Here is a 17,437-nt window from a genome sequence, read left to right on the forward strand (position 1 = left end):
AGCTTTATTGCATGGTCCTGACAGCATCCCTCTGTGGTCAGTATTTTGCATATTAATAACATTCCCATTGTAGAGGTGAGGAAGCTAAGTAACAGCAGTGTTAGATGGATTCCATGAGTCACAGAGCTGCCCAGTGCCCTTCCCACACTGCACTCAATTCCTTTTTAACTCCCACAATCTTGTCTATAAGTAACAGGATGAAGGGGATGGAGTCTTATTCTGACACTTCTGAATTCACCATAGAAAACGTGACTTTCTGTATCTTAACTGAAGGTGTTAGCATCAAATCATATAACAAGCAACAGTATCAGCAACACTTCCTGTGTGTTAAGTGCCATTCAGGCATCATCTCATTTAATCACATTGTTATATGCATTTTATAGATGAGAAAAATGAAGCTCAAAGAATAGTTTGCCCAGTGTTAGCCACTTACTGACTGGCGGAGCTGGGGCTTGAACCCAGGTGTGGCTAAGGCCAGAGTCCTGTTCCTAATCACCACGCTATGCTTTTCCTTTTAGTTAGGACCTTCCATGTGTTTGGCTCTCCTTTCAGCACTGGTGTTAATAAACACAGTACGAGTCTTTGCAGAGTTGATGGCCTAGTGCAGAAGACATCTGTGTGAATAGGGAATTATCAAAGCATTAGGTGCTTCAGTAGATGTTCATATGAAGTTCTGAGGAACCAGTGGGATCTCAGGTAGGGAGGACATTGCAAGAACAATGGAGAGAGAGCTGGAAGGGTGGGAGAGAGGCTGGTTGGTCCATCACAGGGACACAGTTTGGAGATGAAGAGAGCCTGAACCTGAAGTAATGGAGTAGAAGTGAGTTCAGATGTTTCTATAAAGTAGTGTTTTCAGGACACAGTGACCAGTTAACATGGGTGATGAGAGATAGGAATTGAAGAGAGCAACTCAGAAACTTCATGCAGACTTGGAAACCTTTAATTTTTTATTGTTTATTATAACTCTTTTAAATCCAATTCCATTTTTGCTTTTATCTCTATGAAAGTTGCTTGTACCATTAAGAAATTAGTTATGTGTAACTTTGCCATAATCAAAGAGATTATTTTATTCTCTGTTAATACATTGATGGTTTTTAAATTTATCATTGAGCATTAAAACCATACTCAGTCTCTTACTGTGGGTTGTGGAGATGAACAAGACATGATTTGTCTATTCTAAGGAAGTTTAAAGACTAAAGAAATGCATGCAAATAATTATAACGGAAGATAGGAAGTGGTGGGTGCAGGAGCAACGGGAAGTCTTCATGTCAAGGGAGTTCTGAGGAAATAAATCACAGAATCAGGACTGGCTGGGTGGGAGGGGAGTTGGGAACAGTCAGTGCTTCAAAGAGGGGGTGGAATTGCATTTTAGAGTGATGGTTTCTTAGAGCTATCACTAAGCAATTTTAGATCTAATTATTTGCACAGGTGCACTTTGATGTAATTACATTAAAATTAATAATGTGTGTTGCTCCTCTGTTTCAGATCTAATTTTTCTAGAGAATGCATTCTAGAGAATGCAATCACGAATGAAATTTCTGAGAGATTTATTCTCTACAACTCAGAAGAAACTTTAAAGATTAGTGTATCAATCTATAGCAGGTGATAATTATTAGTTTGGTTTTGGTGCAACTTTTATATTTTCTTGCACTGGAAGAATTTTACACTGTGTTCAATATCGTTTATTAGTAAGTTCGGTATCACCGTCTCCCTCCTTTTCCAAGGTATGATCAATTTGCATGTATGTAGCTGTCAAAATTATTTTATTGAATAAATATTTTTCTGATATTTTCAGGTAGTATCAAAGGAGCAACAATAGTAGATGCCCTGGATACACTTTTTATTATGCAAATGAAAGATGAATTTGAAGAGGCAAAAGAATGGGTTAAACAAAATCTGGATTTTAATGTGGTAAGTTAAACAAAAGTTGCCAATGCAGTTCTTAAATCTCGGTTAACATGATAAATTTTTTTGTGGGGCAGATAATTGCGATGTACCCTTGCAGAAGCAATTAATGCAATTTTAAATAGTATCATACCATGTTCTTCACTTGCCTTCCCTTACTACACAAATACATGTCTTTGTTTTTTGGCAAATTAAGAGTAAGAAAAAAGAAATTAATATTTATCAAGACCTGCATGTGCCAAGTATTCTTGTTCAAGTCCCACAATAACTCTATGAGACAGATATTATTTTCACAGCTTTACAGATTAGAAATCGGAGCCTCAGAGGCTTATCCAGACCACACAGCTAGTTGTGTGTCAGAGCCGTGAGTCTAACACAGGTCTGTGTGCCTCCGGTGTTCATGCTTTTGCGCTGTGCCATGGTGCCTTGTTATGACTTTGTCAAATTAACATTTGTTACATGGAGCACAGGGTGCCAGATGGTGAGCTGCAGTTCCACAGAAGACCGTAGAGAAATTGAAATGGAGAAATTATTACTCACAGGTCCTGAAGAAGTACACAGCATACCTCCAGGAGCTACACAGGGTGGTCGAGGCAGAGTGCAGACAGACAGAGAGGCGGGACCTGGGGCTCATGCCTTTATTAGGGTAGGTTGGGTGCTTTGGGGTTCCTAAGTTCAGGCCACATGGATCAAACCAAAAAGAGCTCCAAAGGGTCTTTTCTAACACAAGGGGAAGGCCCTGGGGGGCAGGGGAGACTGCTGATAACAAGGGCTGTTGGCAGAGTCACATCGGGAACTTAGATTTGCCGTGTCTCTGCGGGCTGTTGTCAAGGGCACACGCTCATGTGAGGGGGCCAGTGTCAGTTTAAGACCCCTGCAGGCCACTTGGCCAAACAAAATGGTTGCTGAGGCAGTAATACTGTGGAGTAGCTTAGCTAAATTCTGGACATGTATCCAGCAGCAGCTGCATCCACTTTCCCATAAACAAGGTTTCAGACTTTGTTGATTGTATACCCTTAGCAGTATAAAGTTTTGTCAATATATATTTGAAATATTTTTTAAAATTCTGTATATGTACTACCATTCTTAAATACTTCAAAACCCATTGTGCACCAAGGAAAAGGTTCAGAATTAAAGGTAGTGGACATTTCTAATACTTGTTGATAATTTTGATTTGCGAGACTACCTCTGGTCAGAGCTAATCGAATTCCATAGTCATTGTTTTACCTCAGAATGAGGTTGACAAAGAACTTGTTTTAAGAAGAGGAAGAGTGTTGGCCCTGTGTTTTTTAGTCATTCACTTATCTTTGCATTACTGGTATTATTTTTAATCTGAGATTACTTTGCAGAAATCCTTGGAAGCCTCTGGTTAGCGTTCAATAATATCTGTAAATCCCCATAACTGGGCACAAGTAACATGCTGTATGGTGAGAAAAGACAAAGGAAGAATATTTCCCTGCTGACTTCTCTGCTTTGAGGAGCTCTTGTTCTCACACAGACTGAGCGAGGACACCAGTGTCATTCATATTAAATATTAAAGATCAGTAAAACTGAGTCTTTTTCCCATCTCTTTGTATTAAAAACATGTATAAATTAAAAGTTTTAATATTTTGTGCCTACCCCTCTAATTAATTGCCATATGTCCCACATTTTGGAGATCACTACCTTAAAGGACAGGCAGATGAGTCTGTGTTTAATCTGTCTTATAATTGAATTCAGAATATAAAAGAGACAGTATTTCAGTATAAAGAGACCTGGGAGATCAATGCGTTCAACTCTTTCATTTTAAAGATGAGAAAACAGGCCCAAGGAGCTGGTGATTTGCTCAAGGTTCCACAGCTATTTGACTGCAATGACCTGTAGGAGCTCTGATTTTTACCAGTAGAACTGAGTATGAAAGACTAAGGCAGTGGGAGAAAAAGTTCTGTTCCTTTCTAAGAGTTTGTTCTCTCTTAATAATACTTTAGTCCTGCCTTGTTATTTACAATTACGGGCTTGTCTTTGCTCTATATGGGAGAGAGAATGGATAGTATGTTCCTTCTCCCCACACCCCTCTTTTAGAAAGGGTGAGGGAATGAGAGCTGGATTCCTCCAAGATCTAATGATGGAGGACGGAAAGTAGACTTTAGTGATACTAGACCTGAATAGTGTCCGTGTCCCTCATCGATTCTTGCGTTGGTCTGTGATAATTAAGCCTTGCCGCCCCAATCCTCCCCAGATGCTGCCACAATTTTTTGCTTTCGTGACCAGTGATAGTCTGAGAAATTCTAGAATCATTTACTTAAAAGGACTAAGCATAAAGGCCTCTCAAGGTAACAGACAAGGTAACAGAAGGCAGTTGGCTGGCCTCAGACCATGACCAGGTGACATGCATGTGTTCCATGGACCATGGGGACCTGTGAGGAAGCAGAGGGAATATCAGACTATGTAGAAGAGAAGAGGACATCCTTGGTTTCCTTTCTTATAAGATAAAGGGATTGAGCTATCCTTCAGTGATTGCTGAGATACTGAACTTTAAAGTGTTTTTGTTCGTTTAAAATTATATTTTTGTTTTCTATAATATTTTATCCATTAGTTGACAGACTTTTGTGTAAAATATCATTTTAGAGCCGTTATTGATAATCTTGGGCTATACCTTTAAAAATAATACTTGTAAAAATCATAGCCACAGGTCTCAAATATCTGTTTATTATACTATTCCTAATGTAAGAAGTCTTGAAACATATTGTTGCATTTCTCTTTTTGGGTATTGCTATATTTTCCTTTTTAAAAAATAGAAGCTTATCAGTAACCTCCAAAGGATAGTGCTTCCCGTATTAGAATTAGAAGCAAATATAAAATCAGGAAAGGCATAGTAGTTTACTCTCCTAATCATTGCATTAGAAAGTTCTTCAGGGGCCTGCCCTGTGGCCAGGTGGTTAGGTTCGTGTGCTCTGCCTCTGCAGCCCATGGTTTCGCTAGTTCGGATCCTGAGCACGGATATGGCACTGCTCATCAGGCCATGCTGAGGCAGCATCCTACATGCCACAACTGGAACGACCCACAACTAAAAACACACAACTGCGTACTAGGGGGCTTTGGGGAGAAAAAGGAAAAATAAAAAAAAATCTTAAAAGAAAAAGTTTTTCAGCTAACAGTTTTCTAGTTGGGTTTAATATGTCACGTATGAGACTTTGTCTTTTATTCACTCATTCTACCCAGAGATTCAAGTGATGTGTCAACAGTTACACAGTTTTCTTTCTGAAAACACTGAGAAAATTTTTTCCATTTATCTGAAAGAAGGAGAAATTGGAAAAGCTTAAGCAAAGGCAGAGAAAACTTAATTTTGTTTTTATAGGTAACATGCAGTATCATTCCAGCTTGGATAAATTATTGCTTGTTTTTAAATTAACACTTTTTCCTGATGAATATTTTAATTGATCTTGTGAGGGTATTGCGAAAAAAGCTAATGCATCCAAATTTATTACAAGGGAAAAATAAGAATGAAACAGAAATAAACACTATTGTTGAGAGTTGGTTTATCCTGTGGAGCTCCTGAGTATAAACAGATCTTACAGTCAAGCATAAATTTGTTTATATGTTTAATATTCACTTTGCATCACTTAAAGGTGTAAAGTAAATGTTTTTTATTGGTTTATACTGTCATTAACTAAAACTCATTTTCTTTTAATTAAGGCATAGCAGGTTGATTCAATTTGCATACTTGGTAGCACAAAGTTCAAATGGCTTTAATAACTGGCTTAAAATAAATCACTGGGATAATATGTAGGAATAAGGGCTTCCCAGGTGGAGCCTCATCTTCAGATCAAGTATCTATAGAGGCGCATAGAAGTGGGTGAAAACTCTAAGGGTAGACTCCAGTTGGTGAGTTCTCTGGATTTAATTCAAAGTATTCCTAGGACAAAGAATCTAAGACAGATCCTTGGTTATTCATTACTCATTTATTAATCCATTCTTCTAGTAATAATTTAATAAATACCTTTTAAGGTACTTACCTTCATGGAGCTTATAGCCTAGCAGGAAAAGTAGTTAGAGTGCCTAGCTAGAGCTGAGTTTTCTGGGGAGGAAAGAAAGGAAAGAGGAAACTACTATTTAGAGTAATAAGACATACCAAGTATTATACTAGTGATTTTTTTCATAGATTATCTCGTTTAGTCTTTGTGAAAGGCATACAGGGTAAATGATATTTTCCCTATTTTCATAGATGACAAGGTGCTTAATTAATCTGCCCCAAAGCATGCAGCAAGTAAGAGCTTTGGTTTGAACCAGGTCTGCGTTAACTCAATGGCCCTGTTTTTATTGGAGAAGAAATGCGAAGAGTTGAGAAATATCTAGGCAGCCATGGAATTTGAGTCCTCCAAGGTCAGGCATGAAATCTTATTATCACAGTACTCATTAGACTGGATTGTTCCGTAGGTATTCAATAAATATTAATTAAATGAATAAGAAGTTAAGCTATCTTGTCCTCCTTCCCGACAGACTGTGCCAGAAGACAAGCTGACAGGGTACACGGGTAGCTGTATTGTGTCCTATTTTTATATAGTTAGAATGATCTGGAGTTCAAGTGAAACTGATCTACTTGTTTTTACCTAACCTATGTCCAGAATGGAGCTATGGTGGCTCCTGATATAGGAAGATGATTAACATAAGGAAGAATGATTAAGAGTTTCATATTTGGGCATTTCTAAATTCATTCTGAGCGTCCTCTTCCTTACTGTCACTTTAAAGAAGGCTTGATTACCTAGATCTTTACATGAGAAATATTGAAGACAATCTTCGGTAATGAACTTTATAGAATATGTGGAAATTTTCTCCAGATAACAATTTCTTATATAAAACGCCAGTAAAGCCCAAAGCTCTATTAAAATTGTCCTTAAAAAGCATTTTTCTTCATTGAGGTAAAGTAATATCTCCGTATGAGAGGCCACACTTTGAGAATGACAAATGGTAAATGATTAGCTTGCTCCAGACACTAGCTAGCAACACACTGAGATTGTGGTCTTTGGCAGCACCTGGATTGTACCTTTGATTGTAATGAACACCCTCTGTTTTAGATAACAGAGATACTGGTGGCGAAAGTGACTTTATTTTTCAGTTTAAAGATCCAGGTTGTTCTCTTATCCTCTTGAATGCCATCCTACTTTTCAGGAGAATAAGCTGTAGGGTTCCCTATCGGAAGGATGTAAATTGACCTCAAGAAGCAACTTTGGATCTTCTCAAATGCCTGAATGAGTGCTTGGCAGAGGTCCAGAGTTCCATGCCGTAGAGCATGAAAGAAGGAGTTTTTGTCTTAGTATTGCTCTTGTAAAAGATCTGTTTAGAGCAGCATTACATCCTGATGGGTGCAGATAACTAAGTTAATTATCCTGTTGTGTGGAGTTACTCAGTGTGCTCTACCTGAATGCTAATCAGTGCTGCCAAGGGTGATGGTTTGGGTTTTGGCCATACAAGGATGCTGAGCCGTTCTCTCCGACAGTGATTAGTGATAGATTGTACTACTGCCTGATGGCCCCTCTGGACCTGCATGGGAAAACCAACCTGTTGACATAGGGAAGACAGTTATTTGCTTATCTTTGTGGCCCAGAGAACTTACACTTTGTTCTTCCCATGAGGTTTATCACGTTACTTAAATATGAAACTAAAAGCTGCTAGGACATATGATACACTAAGTTACACTGTTTCATATTGCAATTTAATCTGTTAAAAGGAGTTTTATATTTACTCTTAATGCTCAAAATGTTAATACAACACACACTTTAAAGTACCATTTATAAATAAAGTTGTTTGCTAAGCGTAAACATAGGCAAGGCTTACAGGCAGTTATCTGTCTGTAATCAATGGTTTTGGAAAATCTCATGTTGTTTCCAATGTTTCTCAGTAAGATAAATTATAGTTATTATGTATTATAGTAGCGGAGCAGTTGTTATTAAACATAGTTACTGCGTTGGCTTATGGTGGGGCAGCCAACGTTTTCATGCTTGCTTGCTTCTCGCTTATGGAAGTTCATTGAGAAGAACAGGAACAGAGAGTTTGGAGAAATAGCTAGTAAAGAAGTAGTCTCTGATTTCAGGCCTCAGAGAATTACCCTTTAAAAACTCTAAGAATTGAGATGAAGCACTTAAAATAGAATCAAAATATTTCTCAAAACGAAAGTTCTTTTCCAAGAGCTCTTTTTCAATATCAATCAGATCTATCATGCTGTGTGGAATTGTAAGATAAGAATTAGGGAGAATTCCTTAAACTTGGTGCAAGTTTGATTCTAAACAATTATCATCAGGCTTGAAGGTGCAAAGAAACAATATATCTGTTCTTCAGAGGCAGCTTGCACCTCTGTAATTCCTCAAAGGAAACTGTGGCTGAATCCATTCTAATAACCTAAATTTGTCGTTCTAGTGCTCCAGCCCATTATTTCACTTACTGAAATATATTAAAATTTATCATTTTACAGATAATTTTGGTGAATAAGTTGTTTATTAAAAAATACAAAATACAACCTAATAAATTTCTCTGACTTGTTTAAAATGCTCTCTTGTCTAGTGGGAGGAGATTGGTCTTTCAGGCACTTGTTTTAAAACAGGAATTTTGAATTGTTCACTTTCCCTCTTGCTCAGATAGGCTTAGCTTCCTGTGCCCGTGAGCTCATGATCTGTGGATTTGAAGGAAGCCTTTCCCAGTAGAGAGAGAGAGCATAATGTTAAGGATTAGGGGGGGAAGACATACAAAACGGTTTATTAAATTAAACTCTTTTTTTCCCATTTTAGCAATCTTTATCACTTTATCTCATAAGTTTACATATAATATGTATAGTAAACCAGAGGACAGAAATATTAAGGAAAAGGATAAACTTAAGGTGGAAATTATCCATCTAAGACATCCAAGGCAATGTGAGAGATTAGTACTAAGGCCTAATTTTTCCATGATTTGTAATACTCACCTCTGGATTTTTTGTGTAAACTTAGTTATACCATGTATTTTATTAAATTTATATTTGAATCTGGCTTAGTGTGTTCTTTGATTTAAAGGCTATCAGTAGAGGAACGTTGAAATGAAAGAGAAGTTTTTCCAATCCAAATTTTTTGGTGTGTATGCCTTTAGCCAAAAATTTCCAATTTCCACTTGCTCGTAAGTTGTGATATTAACTAACAGATGCATGCAATTTAAGCAGAAGACTGGACCTACTTCTCAAACTGGCAGTCGCATACAACTGTGTGCTAGAAGCCATAGAATACATGGGACATGTTCCTGGAACGCAACCTTACTTAAAAATTTAAGCAAGTTATTTACTTTCAGACAAGCACAGATGAAGGAGACTGCAAAGTCTGCATTAATTGTTAGGAGGAATCACACAAGATTTTAGTGATACAGGCTGTTTGGGGCTCCCCTCCTTTACATACTGTCCTCCTCTTGCCCCAGCTCCTCTTCTCTCATTAGGATAAGTCACTGGAAAAGTTTTAGAACATCTTAAAAGACACTGCATGAGTATTAATAGGATGAATATATTCATTTAAACTTAATATGATTATTTTAATAGAAATAGGAATCAGAAGTTTGTAAAAAAGGCCTAAAGCCCTCAGATTGTAGAAATTCACTTTTGAAAATCCAGATACCATATAAAGTATATCAAGCCCCAAGGGAAGTTTGGTCAAGATACTATATTTCAAAAGAGGATTTTTAGCCATTGAGAAATATGACTCCCATGAGGGTCAGAGAAGATGTATTGTTCTGCATTCTAGAATTTAGGATATTATGATTCTGGAGTTTCTGATTTTCCAGCGGCACTTAGTTTATTTAGGCTGAGCTGCTGTCCAGTGGAAATGGCGGCAGCTCTTTGTTGAGTGTTTCACCTGTGCCAGGCATTGTGCACAGTGCTGTCCACTCACAGACTCACCGTGCCTTGTAAGGAATGCATTGTCCCTTTGTACAAATGAGAAAACCAAGACTCAGAGAGAATAAGTGACTTGCCTAGGACCTTACAGTCAGCCAGCTTCTGAACCAGCCTTCCGTCCCAGGTCTTTCTGACTTTAGGGTAGTGTTTTTATCGTCTGCTGCCCCAGTATAGCCAACCAATTTGTTATGGTGGGAGAATTTTTATCTTGTTAGTCATTTTCATCTAAGGCTCTGTAAAGAATGACCAAAAGTATCTAAATTTCAGTCTTCTGACCTAAAACATAATATAGCCCAGATTATTGAAAGAGCTCTCAAATTAAGCTTTCTAAATAGTTTAGATTTAACTTTGAAAAAAGGAAAGGGAAAAAAATTATATTTTGGGAATTCAAATGTAGTTCTGGTTTTCAAAAGAAGGAAGATATGATAACTGTTGAGTACTACTCATGGTGATGTGCCATCTCTGAGCAAGCTTTTTAGAGATGAGGACACTGCAGTCACTGGGAACCTGCATAGATTCACTAACAAGCCAGATTTGCTTCTTGGACAGGCTCACTAGACTATTAGACCCGTGAAATTCAAGACAAAACAACTAACACTGAGCATGCCACTTTGCAAGGTCATCTCTCAATATCTTACAGACAGAGCAAGATAAATAGAATCTAGATTCTAGAATACATTGCTGGATCAATAACTGGTTGAACAACTGTACCCAACAGGTGATTGATGTCTAACTGAGGGTGTATTTCTGTAGTGTTTGACATGCCTCAGTCCTCTACCTTGCAATAATTTTTATCAGATGTCTATATAAAAGTCCTGATTATCCAAAATTTTTATAGCAGGGAGAGAGAATGCATATGTAATGAACCCATAGCCAGAATAATAATATAAAATCATCTTAACAGGCTTCAGTAGGCAGAAATGTGGAGGACTATTCTCAGGTTTAAAAACTGAAAAACAAGTGTAAATTGAGAGTGATATGATTTGAGAGTTTAAATTCATTAGATTTTATTATTAGACATTGTTACCTTTACACATAAGAAATATAGCTGTGTGAACCAAAATAAATGAATGGATTCACTTCCATTACTTATCAGTAATTCTGTGGAATATTGAAGCTCTTTTGTTGTTGTTAGTGCCATCAGGTCGATTCTGACTCCTAGTGACCCTGTGTACAGCAGAATGGAACCCTGCCTGGTCTATTTGTGCCGTCTTCTCACCTTCCAGTTCAATATCAGACAATGCTCCGCTGCTATTCAAAGGGTTTTCATGGCCAATTTTTTCATTAGTGGGTGGCCAGGTCCTTCTTCCTAGTCTTAATCTGAAAGTTCCACTGAAACCTGTCCACCATGGGTGACCCTGCTGGTACTTGAAATGCCAGTGATATAGCTTTCAGCATCACAGCAACGTGCAGCCACCACAGTATGACAACCAACTGACAGACAGGGGGTCTGGTTGCCTGCCCAGGAAATGAACCCAGACTGTGGCAGTGAGAGCCCCAAATCTTAACCTACTAGACCATCTGGGCTGGCTATGAAAGCTTTTACCAATATTTGCATAGTACTCATTCAGAGTGATACACCTCACAGACAAATTGCACCTGTATGGAATGCTTTTAACCAAATTATATTAGGTACATGTTCCGAATTATGAAATACAACTAAATGAACTCATCAGAGAGTCTTATATTATGATGCTTTTGCCTAACTCCAGCCTAGTAATTCTTTCTCCTAAGTTTTCATAATCTCTGTTTTGCAGGACATGTTTTGAAAAATTTTGTTAACTAAACAGTTACTTAGCTTTAATTGTTAGAGCCTTATGCCTTTTTAGACAGATCCTGTGGGAATTAAATGAAAATACCTCTCCTTTCCCCCACCCCCACCCCCCGGAATTGTGTTCTCCCACTAAAATATAGACTCCATGAGTTTGAGGACCTTGTTAGTCTTCATTGCCACGTTCCAAGAACCAAGTGTCTGGCACATAGCAGTTGCTTAATAAATGCTTGTTAAAGGGAATAATATCTCAGATGATTTTGGTGAAGCACACCTACCAGATATTGACTCCATACATTACAGCTTGCTCTTAGCCCCTATGACTATCGGTGAATGGTTTGACATTAGGCAAAAGTGAACAATTGCTGAGTAGGCCCAATGAACATGAAAACTAGCTAACTAAAGCTTGAAGTGTACCTTACATCTATTATAGGTTAGCTGTGGTAAATTACCAAGTAACAGAATGCAGAACAGATCCATTTAGTAGTCAGATGTAAAATAATAAAAGTATTGGCAATCATTACTAACTATATGCCATAATTATGTGACCATTAATAAAGAGATGGTATTATCTCTGGTATTATTATCTATGGTATTATCACGTAAGGTGGTAGAGGAGTCAGGAGAGCAGAGTGTGGACCAGGAATCAGAGTACTCAAGTTCAAATCCTGATTCAACCATTTATTAGTTATCTGACCTTTAAAAAGTCACAGTAACCACTATAAATCTCAGTTTCTCAATTTGTAAAATGGACATAAAAACAGTAATTATTTCACAGGGTTGGTTTGAGGATTAAAAGACAGAGTCCATGTAAAGAGATTAGCGTAGGGACCGGCCCGGTGGCGCAGTGGTTAAGTTTGCATGTTCCACTTCTCGGCGGCCCAGGGTTTTCTGGTTCAGATCCTGGGTGCAAACATGGCACTGCTTGGCAAGCCATGCTGTGGCAGGCGTCCCACATATAAAGTAGAGGAAGATGGGCACGGATGTTAGCTCAGGGCCTGGCTTCCTCAGCAAAAGAAGAGGAGGACTGGCAGTAGTTAGCTCAGGGCTAATCTTCCTCAAAAAACAAAAAAAGAGATTAGCATAGGATCTGGCACATTTTAAGTAACAATAAAAGCAAGCTATTATAAGTGTAAATAAGAAGTGTTTCAGCAGGGTACACCATGCATTATGGTTATCATCTCCTTTATGCGAAGATGACATTTCTTCTCAGAGAGATGTGACCATCCCAGGCCACAGGCAGAAAGTTGGGAACCAGCACTAGAACCCAAGACCCCCAACTTCAACTCCTATTTGCATTCCAGCTGTGCTACTTTCACATGATGTGAGAAGAATGCCAGAATAATGTTGAACCACCAGCCAAAGAATAGAAGGTCTGGCAGACAAATGAATAAAATAAACGAAGGACACAGAATTGGAAAATAATATGTCCTGGCCCTTTCGCCTGTGCACAAATAGAGAATACTGAGTGTTGTCGCTGCTGTTGAATAGAGGGAAGAAGTAACTTTATTTTATAAATATTTTTAGAATTGTGATTTTGATTCAAAATTATTTTATCTATTTGTGTATATTTTGATACTGTTAAAAGACTTTTCCCTCTTGCGCAAAAATCTCTCTGGGCAAGCATATAAGATTGAAGAAAATGTAAATACTCAGTACACTTGATCATGATGGTATTTTTCTCAATTGTATACTGTCATTTATATATGAACTGCCTTTATTTTGTTTCCACAGAAAGCTGAAGTTTCTGTTTTTGAAGTAAATATACGCTTTGTTGGTGGACTACTCTCAGCGTACTATCTGTCTGGAGAAGAGGTGAGATGAAAAGTGACATATAAATCTGAATTATAAAGTGTCTTAAAATTACATTTTTAGAGTAAAATATGCCTTTTGTGGTATCCGTTAAATTTTCATAGTTTGATGGGCCTCTAGCATATCATGAATTTCATATAATATGTACTAATTAAATGAGCACACTGGGAAAGTTTGGCAGGACATGTCAGGAAATGTTAAGCAATGCCTTTAAAAAAGCCTGGTTCCATTATGTTATGTATGGTCTGGTTACAATTACAAATTATGTGTGCTGTTGGACAAATTAAAGAGGTTTAGTGTAGTGGCAGGCTTGTGGATGAATCTTTTCTTTAAAAATTATTGTAATGTTAGTATACTGTTAGCTTAATAAAAACTTTTTAAAGTGAAGAAAGCTTGGCAGGTAAGATATAAAAATTACAGTATTTAAGAAATTTGGGGGCTAAGGGAGATATTCGCTTTCACTGAGGACCCAGTGAGAAGTAATGTAGGCCAGTGTCCCTGTGTACAGCGCTGCGGAGCTCTTCCTGGGGGAGGCTCAGTTAATTATCTGCTGCTCAGAACAAAGCAGGAATTTTTAATTGAGCTGCCTTTTATTGATAGATCTAGAAAGGATTTTTGTATCATACTCATAAAGAGTACAGAGGCTATTTTCTTGAAAGGTTTTGGACAACCTTATGAATAACCTAAATGTTCACTAAGAGTTTTTGGAATGGACCTCACCTTTAATGTTGACAGTGTTAAGAGCTCATGTCAAAGAAAAAGAGTCTTCTGTTTCAATTGCGTGTCAATCAGGTTTGTGTTAGCCTCAGCATTCTGGCTAGGGGAAGAGTGGATCTTGCCTAGTGTAGTATTTCATGTATTTCTATGCTCCTTCGAAAAGATTTAAGCAGAGCAATAAATGTTTAATGAGAAAAGCTGCTTTAGCATTGTTCCTGTCTCTCAGGTACTTTTCTAGCCATCACAAAACAGCCCACATAATCTTGACATTCTCTCTCTCTCTCGATTTTATTTTACTATAGAGATATCGAAGTATACAGATGGCTTCTATATTCACCTCTATCTGTCCTGTTTAAGTGTTAAATTCTGTTCTTCATTGTGGACGTTGTCACCTTCTCAGCCAGAGTAGTGAGACCTTCTGGTACATTACACTTCTCTTTCCCCTTTTCCAGTCCCAAATCATTTCACTTGTTTGGTTTGGTTTAGGGTGTTCTAAGCATTAAGCCAGGGAATTTCTATTTCTAAAAAGTTATGTGTAAAATTAACTGATGTTATTTTAGTTAACAAGTTTCTGCTTTTAGAGTACTTGTCTTTGAGTATCCAAGGCCTGGGTGTTCTCATTGTTTTTGACGTGGCATACTTAGGAAGACCTTGGTTTTAACTTCTTCATCATGTATGTGGAGGTGAGACCATTTGGACGAAACAAAGATTGCGTCCTTCTATAGCTGGGCTCAAATAGGACAAGCCAGCATACAAAGAAAAAATACGTATTTCTTCTAAATATGCGTTATATTTAATTAGGATACTTTTTAACTCATAACAATGTCTTATATACATATATTTGTTTCTGTATATGTGTATACTTATTATAGACATATATGTTTGTGCACTATATGAATATAATACCCTAGATATTATAGTTTGCCTATAGATGATAATCAGTTGCCTAAGACCTTGTAAGGGTATTTTTTTATTTTATACTTAGCTAACTTTAGTAAACAAAGGACTACAAAGAACACTACTATTGAATATAATTATTTGTTTAGTATGTTTGCTTTGTCCTTATCCCTGTGCAAAACATGGTTTTTGTTATATCTAGATTTTCTATATTTTATTTCTATGATAAAAATTATTTAAAGTATTTCCTGTCTTATATATTTTTCTACTTGTATGGAATACATTTTAATTTTAGTTCATAAAGATTCACCTTCTCGGCATAATTTTTGCTTAACTGTTCCCCAAATGTTGGACAGTTGGGTTATTTCCAGTATTGCTGTATTTTGAATAATATAGCTATAATCAGCCAATAAACATTTGTTCTGTAAAGTGGGGTTGCGAGGTAAGAAGTGATTAGTAGTGCTAGACTACGTTAACATCATCTCCTGTTTCTTCCTCCCAGTTACCCCATCGCTGACAAGTGGCTTTCATTTGACCAGTACACTCAGGGGAATTGGCTATCAGGAATGTGATCAAGGAAAATTATTTTACACCAAGTCTCTGCTTGAGCCATTTGTCTCCATATCAAAATGAAAAGTGGAGCATTCATTTAATAGAAAGAACATCAACATGACCAAATGATGAATTGGTTGGTTTCAGATTGTTGATAAAGTTCTATACTACACACTTTTATGTAGATCAAGGTATTTACTAAGATAGTGCAGGAAAATTTATCTTCCTAAATTATCTCATAGAGAGGCTAAGAATCACCATAATTCAACATTCTCATTTCATCGCTGAGGCTCAGAAGTGTTTTGAGAACATCTTACATAAGCTTGGCTCTTAAATTTATATTGTAAAAATCAAAGAGAAAGTATTACTGATTTATGATCCATGCTTCAGCAAAATTACAATTAGAAACACTGAACAATAATCAAGAATGCCAATGGTACTCTAAACCTGCCAGAAAAACAATAAAACCATGAAATACCCATTGATAAATATTTTGATTACAGGGACATATTCAAAAACTTAAAATTTTCTACTGCAGTTAAAATATTTTGCAGTACCATTACAAAAAAAAAAAGTCAAGCCACAAGATTTTCAGAATCTATATAAGAAATGCAAACAGCCACAAGTATGACAAACAGATAGGATTGAGATAAGATGAATGCTAAATAGGGATGATCAGTATTAAAAACAAATAAAAGGGATAACATTGCTCTAAGTTCAAGGGAAACCAGAGTCTTCATTGGAGAGAGTAAATAGCAGCAACTAGAATATCATTACCCAAAATATGTTCTACAGATCACTAGTTTCTATAGATATGGCAGGATAAATCTGTATCTGCATACATACTAAAAATAAATTCGTAAAAGGCTACATCCTATATTCTTTCTTAGAAATTCACAGTGCACAGAAAAAGAAACTGATTTAGTTTTATTTATCCCTGTGTTTTCTTCACTTACTTACCTATAACCCCCCCTCTGTTTTTTTATAAACCTGTTTTTCTGTAACCTTTGCTAATACTGAGATATAAGTGTTGTTTCCCAGGACAAATTTTGGGAAACACCACCGTGGAATAAGAGTAACTGAAGCAAAAATGATATTGAAAATTTGCAAATGCGAAACAAGACATTACAAGAGAAGATGATATGTGTAGAAAATAGTATGTATTTATTTTACAACAGAAACCAATAGCTATATTGAGCAGAAAGTGAATTTAATAAGACATAGTAATGCCACAGAATCAGAGAGAAGGCTGAAGAACAAGTTGAACTGATGGTCTCAAGTTGCCACAGAGGATCTCTATGGCCTGAAGATCACTCTGGGACGTCCTAGAATTAATAAACATACTCTATTTTTTTCTACCCTTATCAAGACACAAAGTCCCAGGAGAAAGAGGTCAATTGGCAGTTTTGGTTACAAGTGGCCCCTTGGGGATCTTGGGGAATGAAAGAGAGGATATGATAGACGTCTTCCACAGGGTTTGAGTTCAGTATCTCATGGAGACTGAGTATAGATAATTCCTGAACAGGATATCAAAACCCTATTGAAAAGGTGGGGAGAATAGATGTTTGGGAGCCAAAAAAAAAGATGTAATTCCACTATGGTGACTAAGGATGTCAGAGGAAATAGACAAATCATGTGGAAACTGATAATTTAATGATATACTTGAAAAAACTTTTCCTCATTTGAAAAACTACTTTATTCTGTAAGTTAGGAGAGAACATTTAGAACTACCAAGGTGTTTAATCCTCAAAGGAAACATTTGACTAGTATGTTTTAAGTATGTGAGCTAGAAAAACAAAAAGCCAATTCCTAGAAGCTAAAGAGATTGAGGAACTAGCTTTCAATGAAAAAAGAAAATGAGGATATCTGATCCAAATAAATAGATATAGATATATATG

At 37.0% G+C, this 17,437-nt stretch overlaps 1 protein-coding gene across 1 annotated transcript in view; it reads left to right on the forward strand.

The window, feature by feature from the left end:
* The window catches only part of MAN1A1 (mannosidase alpha class 1A member 1), a 161,051-nt gene that overhangs the window by 42,238 nt on the left and 101,376 nt on the right, over nt 1–17,437 (forward strand). The window contains exons 4-5 of the mRNA XM_046676214.1: nt 1,796–1,911; nt 13,296–13,376. Coding sequence (XP_046532170.1) covers nt 1,796–1,911; nt 13,296–13,376 — 197 coding nt within the window. The remainder of the gene's footprint in view (nt 1–1,795; nt 1,912–13,295; nt 13,377–17,437) is intronic.

This window comes from Equus quagga, chromosome 11 (genome assembly GCF_021613505.1).
Source record: "Equus quagga isolate Etosha38 chromosome 11, UCLA_HA_Equagga_1.0, whole genome shotgun sequence".
NCBI lineage: Eukaryota > Metazoa > Chordata > Mammalia > Perissodactyla > Equidae > Equus > Equus quagga.